The 7,049-nt window shown below is 48.9% G+C and overlaps 1 protein-coding gene across 1 annotated transcript; it reads right to left on the reverse strand.

Annotated features, from left to right (window-relative positions):
• Positions 1-336: 336 nt before the first annotated feature.
• On the reverse strand, positions 337-6,871 carry LOC146195085 (BEN domain-containing protein 5-like). Its single transcript, XM_084596717.1, has 4 exons — positions 6,839-6,871; positions 1,755-1,965; positions 827-933; positions 337-342 (listed from the first exon to the last, which is right to left on the reverse strand). The coding sequence occupies exons 1-4, from the start codon at positions 6,869-6,871 to the stop codon at positions 337-339; spliced, it is 357 nt and encodes a 118-aa protein (XP_084452843.1).
• Between the last annotated feature and the right edge of the window lie 178 nt (positions 6,872-7,049).

Genomic DNA, 7,049 nt, shown 5'->3' on the forward strand with positions numbered 1-7,049 from the left:
TCTATGTGCTTATCTGAGGCCCTGCCACTGTACACGTCGGACACATGCATTATAAGGCCATTGGGAGCTATTACTGTGAGGAATTCCACAGTGTTTGATCCCTTGTATGGACTAACTTTGGGCTCTTGCCAGAAGTTTTTTGGCTGTTGGAGTTGGTGCCTCTATGCAATCAAAGATGCACATTGTTTGTCCATGGCCACTTTTGACAAAGATTTGTGGAATGCTATACATAGCTGCCCGCGGCAACCAAACGACATCTTCCATTATTACTTCCAAGTTGAGTAGCATTTTTGAAAATATTTTTGACACACGCAACTGAGATCTCGAACCTTCTTGCTAAGTCTGCACAGAGAAGCCAAAGTCTTAGCCTCATTAGAGTCAGAAGCAGTTGTTCAAGGTTTAAAACCCTTGATAGTTTTGTCGCTTCCATGCTTCGCAACTTCAAAACAAGATTGTTAAATACATCAACTGGGATCCCAGTGTAAAAAATTTCTTGTGATGTGAGGTATTGGGAGTGAGTACACTGCGATACAAAAGAATTCCCTAGCAAAAATTCCAATAGAGGAAATCAAATAGCCTATTTGCTTATTGACACCAATAGGCATATTTGCCTACAGGTCTGTTGGTGTATAATCATATTGGTGTATATGTCCTCCAGGTCTGATGGCTAATTGGTTTTGAGCCTATATGTCACATATTGGTTTCATACCAATAGGCCTTATTGTTTCACTGGCCTACTGGTGTCCTGGATGTGTGCCGGCTACCTCAGTAAACAGCAAAACAGAGGGAAGGGGCCTGAAACCATTTATTTATCACTTTTTTGTGCCTTCATGACGTCAGCAATCTTCATCGCGACGATCTTCTTCAAGCAGCGGTGTCGAATTGCAGCTTGCTCAGATGTGCACTTATTTCTGAGGTAGTGCCTGAGAAAAGCTGCAGCAAAACGACACAATGAGACTGAGAAAGCCACACTGATGCAATGTAAGACCAGCAACTTCAATTAAAAATTGCATGTTTGCAAAACATTCACTACAATCACTCCAATACAGCACATGACATTTAATGCCTGGCAAATGCTGTGCTGAACTATTCATTATATTTATGATGGTTTCAAATGGAAGGTTTGAAATTGTTTGCTACTTGCATTTTAATGAGTACTCTCAAACTATGCAAGTTTCACTAAGGTGCAGGTTATACTGCAGGTCATGCACCACTGCCATATTTCATTCATTGAGCAAAGAGTGATGTATAGATATGTACACAAGTGCATATCTTCAGTTATCTGCTGTCTTATAAGAATTCGTGAATGCATGATCAATAATGTTACACACACCCCATGGCCACTACACCTGGCTTCTCAGCTGTGTGCCTTTTGTGCTGTCCAAGACATTGTTTGTTGCTCAGGATCTATGCTGGCACAAATACCAGTAATTGCAGTAATGGAACTTGGGCAAGCAGTGCTGAATCCAATTCTGACAATATAAGCAGCTGAAGTGCATCCTGGCACACGTCTCATGGTACTGTGTCACAGTCATAGTGAATGCCAACTACACCAGCAGTGTAGCCACTGACGGTGCAAAAATGTTTTGCTAAAACTGTCTCAGACAAGAAAGTGCAGGCACTTGTCAGCAAAACTTGGCTGCTCCAGAGCACAAGTGATCGCTTATGAACACTGATACTACAAAATGGTATTTAACATTGTCTGGTGCAAGAATAGGCTTTTTTTTTCAAATTTCAAACGTGTAAATACGTACATTCAAGGGCAGCAAACTTATTTGGGTCGAGTGCTGGCTTTACCTCGCCTTTTGTCCGGTTTGATGCTGCGCCCGTGACGCTCCTGTTGACGAGGCCTGTAGTCGAAAACAATTTCACGCAAGCCTCCCGAACAAATACACTGTCCTTGGGACGTGACATCAAGCACTGAAAGGATTCTTTGGCCAGCCAGATGCCATGGCCCAGATACACCTGAAATGAGAAAAGAGAAGTAACTTACAATGCTGGCAAAATTGCACTAAAACTATGTTTAGCAAATCTATTTACCATGAGATATGCTCTAAAATTATCAATGCCAGTCTACAGCTGGAACACATGGTACAAACTCATAGCTAGGGAAACGGCAGAGAAAAAGATCTTCCCAATTCTATGCTGTTACCTCTGCTGTTCAAAAATTTTTTTCGGCATTCAAATTCTTAAACTTCATTAGATGTTAACCCCTAATAGTAAGGCTTCGCAAGTTATGAAAAAGAAAAGAAACTAAAATAAAAAACAGTACACTACATAACGCACATGTCAATGTGCCAATGTGCGAGAAAACCCGAGATGGCCGGAAGAAAGGTCATCGTGGCACGCACGAAGAACTTCGTCATGTAGCGTTGTGGGTACTACAAGCAGGTAAGCAGTTTCTGTTGGACCGTAGTTCTTCTTGTAGAGCACACCATCATGCAGGCAAAATGACGACAGTCCGCGCCTGAAGAGCTGAGGAGGAGATGACACGGTTCCTTCGAGGTATTCAATGAGGGGCAAAAGTTCAGAGTCAGCCCTCTGCTTTCGGGTAAGGTGGACGTCGCGATAACACCGAGGAAAACGGAATCGTCGTCGGAGCCGTCCGCGTGGCAGGGAGTAGGGGCGTGGGACAGACAGTCAGCATCACTGTGTTCTTGCCGGACTTGTGCACGATTGTAACGTCAAATTCTTGCAACCGAAGGCTCCATCGAGCAAGCCGACGCGATGGATTTTTCAGGTTTGCCAGCCAACACAGAGAGTGATGGTCGCTCACGACACGAAACGGACGACCGTACAAATATGGACGAAATTTCATGACTGCCCACACAACAGCGAGGCACTCCTTTTCGGTAGTTGAATAACTAACTTCGGAACGGGACAAAGTGCGACTGGCGTAAGCAATGACACGTTCTGCACCGTCCTGCCACTGAACAAGGACCGCACCGAGGCCAACGTTACTGGCATCCGTGTGCAGTTCCGTGTCGGCCTCTTCGTCGAAGTGGCCAAGTATTGGCGTACATTGGAGACGAGACTTGAGTTCCGTGAAAGCGTTTTCCTGGTCGGGGCCCCAAAAGAACGGCTCGGCATCTTTTGTCAGGCGGGTCAGAGGCTCAGCGATCTTGGAGAAATTGTTAACAAAGCGACGATAGTACGCGCAGAGGCCGAGAAATCGACGCAAGCTTCGTTTATCCGCTGATTTGGGGAATGAAGAGACAGCGGCCGTCTTATCTGGGTCTGGGCTAACACCTCGAGCGCTGACAATGTGGCCGAGAAATTTCAGCTCGTTAAAAGCAAAGTGGCATTTTTCGGGTTTTGGAGAGAGACCGGCAGATCGGATGGCCTCGAAGACAGCGCGCAAACGTTTCAGGTGCTCGTCGAACGTGTCCGAGAAAATCACAACGTCGTCGAGAGATACGAGGCATGACTGCAACTTCAGACCCGAGAGTACAGTGTCCATCATTCGCTGAAATGTGGCAGGGGCCGAACACAGGCCAAACGGGAGCACTTTAAATTCATACAAACCGTCCGGCGTAATAAAAGCGATCTTCTCACGGTCTCACTCGTCAACCTCTATTTGCCAATATCCACTGCGGAGGTCAGGGGACGAAAAGTAAGTGGCATGGCGAAGGCGATCGAGGGAATCGTCTATGCGTGGCAGGGGGTACACATCCTTTTTCGTGACTTTGTTGAGGCGTCTGTAATCCACGCAAAACCTCAAGATTCCATCCTTCTTCGCGATGAGGACAACAGGCGAAGACCAGGGGCTCGTCGACGGTTGGATAACATTGTCCTGGAGCATTTCTGTTACTTTGCGGCGGATGGCATCACATTCTTTTGAAGACACCCGGTAAGGACGCTGACATAGTGGACGTTGGTCATCGGCAACTATAATTCGGTGCTTCGTTAGTGGCGTCTGTAGGACCTTGGAGGATGATGCAAAACAATCTCGGAACGAATTGACAAGATTCTCTATGCAGCGTTTCTCACTGGGCAAGAGGTGCGGGTTCACATCAGTCTGAATGGCTGTAGGCGTCGCATTGTCGGGGTCTGACGTGTTGGATAAAGCGTACTGGCCTGTACATTCTCCAAGTTCTTAAAAATAAGCGACCGTCGTGTTCGCCGTCAAATGTTGGGGTTCACATGTGAAGTTTGTCACTAGCACGTTGGCTTGGCCACGGACAAGTTCGACAAGGCCCCGAGCTACACAATCTTGTCGAGTTATAAGCAGTGACATGTTAGTTTCAGCAATGCCACACGTGCCGGTGCTGTGATCACATTCGAGTGTGACGAACTTGCTCGCACGCGGAGGGATCGTTATGTGGTCGTCACAGACGCGCAACATCGTTTTCCGGAAGTCCGTGTTGTTATCAACGGCTCGCTTGGTTGAAAACGATACCATGAGCTGCTCCCGAATGTCTATAACAGCACCATACTCTTGGAGAAAATCCATGCCGAGAATCAGATCTTTGCAGCACTCTTCTAATACGGCAAATGTGCCAGTGAAAGTAAAACCGCAGATCTCTATGCGGCAAGAGCACATGCCAATCGGCGTCATTACATGACCATCGGCGGTACGCATCATTGGCTCAGACCAAGGCGTCAGAACCTTATGGAGTGCCGTGGCTAGCCAGAACCACCTAGACTAGTCTAGCTAGCTGCTCATGACGGAGAAATCGGCGCCGGTATCCACAAGTGCGGTCACATCACAACTGTTGGCGGTTACAAAAATTTCCCCGGAAACAATGCGTTCGCAGCACTTCGGTAAGTTCATCGGATCGGGTCGTCGCCGCTCGGGCCGTCGCGTCAAATCGTCGGGTGGAGGCTGTTTAATCTGAAACTTAGTGGCGGCCCCACCCCCGGAGGTCGCCGTGTTTAGTTTTCCCGGTGAGGGGACGTGCCTCTGAATTGCCCAGAGGAAGAGTACTGACTGGGCGAAGCAAAACGTTTCGGAGATGTCGATCGCGACCGCCGTTGTGGTGACGTTGGCTGCATCTCGTTAGCAGCCAGGTACTCCTCAATCTCCTGTGGTCTTTCGCCATAGCGGGGTCGAGGCGCGTTTGGTGGAAATCCTCTCAAGCCTATTCTCCGGTATGGGCAATTGCGAAGAATGTGACCAGGTTCGCCGCAGTGATAACAGAGCGGCCGTCTGTTGGGCGTGCGCCACAAGTGCGCCTTGCTGATAGCGGGACGCTGGTATTGCTGTGGCTCGACGGGGCGCAGATCTTGTTGCTGCTCGACGGGGCGCATGTAGCGAGGCGGTGGTCCGACAACGGGACGGAATGGATTTGGCTCGGGAGCAGGTCGACGTAAGACATCACTATAAGTCATGATGCATGGCTCCGGTTGTGGTGCTGGTGGTGGTGGTGGCTGCACCGCTCGCCGAATTTCATCACGGATGACGTCCACAGTAGAATAATTCTTTGCAGAGGGAGCATTCAAGTGGAGGTTTTGCAGCTCTTCGCGGATAATGCTCCTCACAAGCTCCCGCAATGCCTCGTCCCTGGCTGCTGGCACGGACGCGCAGCAGGGTGTGGCCGCTACGCTTGTCTGGCGGCCATATTGGGTACTCCGTTCCTGCAGGGAACGTTACATGCTGGTAGCTTCTCTCGCGAAATCTGCGACAGTTCTTGGGGGGTCGCGAATGAGGCCAGCGAACAACTGCTCCTTCACCCCGCGCATGAGGTGCCGTACCTTCGTTGCCTCAGGCATGGTAGGGTCGGCCCGATTGAAAAGCCGCGTCATGTCCTCGACAAACATGGCCACACTCTCATTTGACTGTTGAGACCTTGAACGAATTGCAATCTCTGCATTTTCTTTGCGCGCACTCGAGCTGAATGTTGTAACTCATGGTGAAAGGCTGCCCAGTTGACAAAGGACGCCTCGTGGTTCTCGAACCACGTCTTGGCCGAGTCTTGCAGCGCGAAGTACACATTCATTAGCTTCCGCTCGTCGTCCCATTGGTTAAATGCAGCCACACGGTCAAAACTGGCCAACCAGTCTTCCACATCCTCTAACCGGTCACCATGAAATGATGACGGTGATCGCGGTGCGAGAAGGACGAACGGTGGGGCGTTGCTGGAAGGCTGGCTTGTCTGGCTGCTCGTCGTGGATGTCATGGTTCGTAGCGGGTGGACAGCGGTTCAAACTCAGGTTGTAGGCCTCGCAGGCGACGGCTGGCTTTATGGACAGGAGTCGCGTCCACGCGTTGATGAGCAGCGTCACTGACGTCTTCGGGGGCAACGTACATGGGATCTTATCCTGCACAATCCACCAAATGTCACCAACACACGTAGCAAGCAGCGCAACAACCGAGCTGGCTCTTTTTAATAATCAAACGAAAACTCGAGAGAGACGAGGATGACGCTTAGCCACGTGCCAAGACATTCGGCCACTTGGTGGCGCTAGAAGATGGTCAGCGGTGTGGCAATATACATTAGGGCACATCTAGCTTGTAAAAGTAGAATCAGCAGAACCACTGGCAAGAAATATGTATTCGGCGAGTTACATCCCCTCACCGGCCACACGACCTGTGCATAGGAAATAACTGGAATAGGGTAGAAATTCCATATTCCTCAGAGCTAATATCAAAGTAGAGTCTTCTGGTTTCAGAGCTCAGGTTCATATGGGAAACATTATAAGCTGCACATTAGGGACAGTGCAAAGCACAACAAAGAAATTAGTTCTGGGTCAAATAAAGAATGCCAGCAGTTCTCTCGGCCCATAATAAAGTTTACAAAATATATGTTGATGAATGTATTTAGTTAAAATGACAAAATATCAGTGCAAAAAATGACACTAACTTCGCTTCCATTTTCTGAAAAGGGCACCTCAGTACCGGCCACTTCAGCACCATGGCCTCTATCACCATTGTCAGTTGAGTCCTGGCTTACAGCTGGCACAAGCAGAGCTTCCGGCTCTGCAGTCCTCTGCTTCTCGGTTGAAAGTGGCAGTGCCGCTGACGAAACTGGAGGCTTGGAAAGTCTTTTTTTAAAATCGGCGACTGGTTCCGTGGTGGGTGTCAGTGGTGCGCGCTGTTTGGATGGCGA

The sequence above is a fragment of the Amblyomma maculatum genome, chromosome 3, assembly GCF_055883805.1.
Source record: "Amblyomma maculatum isolate TAMU_Amacu chromosome 3, ASM5588380v1, whole genome shotgun sequence".
Classification (NCBI taxonomy): Eukaryota; Metazoa; Arthropoda; class Arachnida; order Ixodida; family Ixodidae; genus Amblyomma; species Amblyomma maculatum.

Coding starts and splice junctions, on each gene's coding strand:
- LOC146195085 (XM_084596717.1), bottom strand. CDS start 6,871: ATGGTGATAGAGGCCATGGTGCTGAAGTGGCCG. Junction 1,966..6,838: donor CCATGGTGCTGAAGTGGCCG/GTACTGAGGTGC, acceptor TTCTCATTTCAG/GTGTATCTGGGCCATGGCAT. Junction 934..1,754: donor TAAGTTTGCTGCCCTTGAAT/GTACGTATTTAC, acceptor GTTTTGCTGCAG/CTTTTCTCAGGCACTACCTC.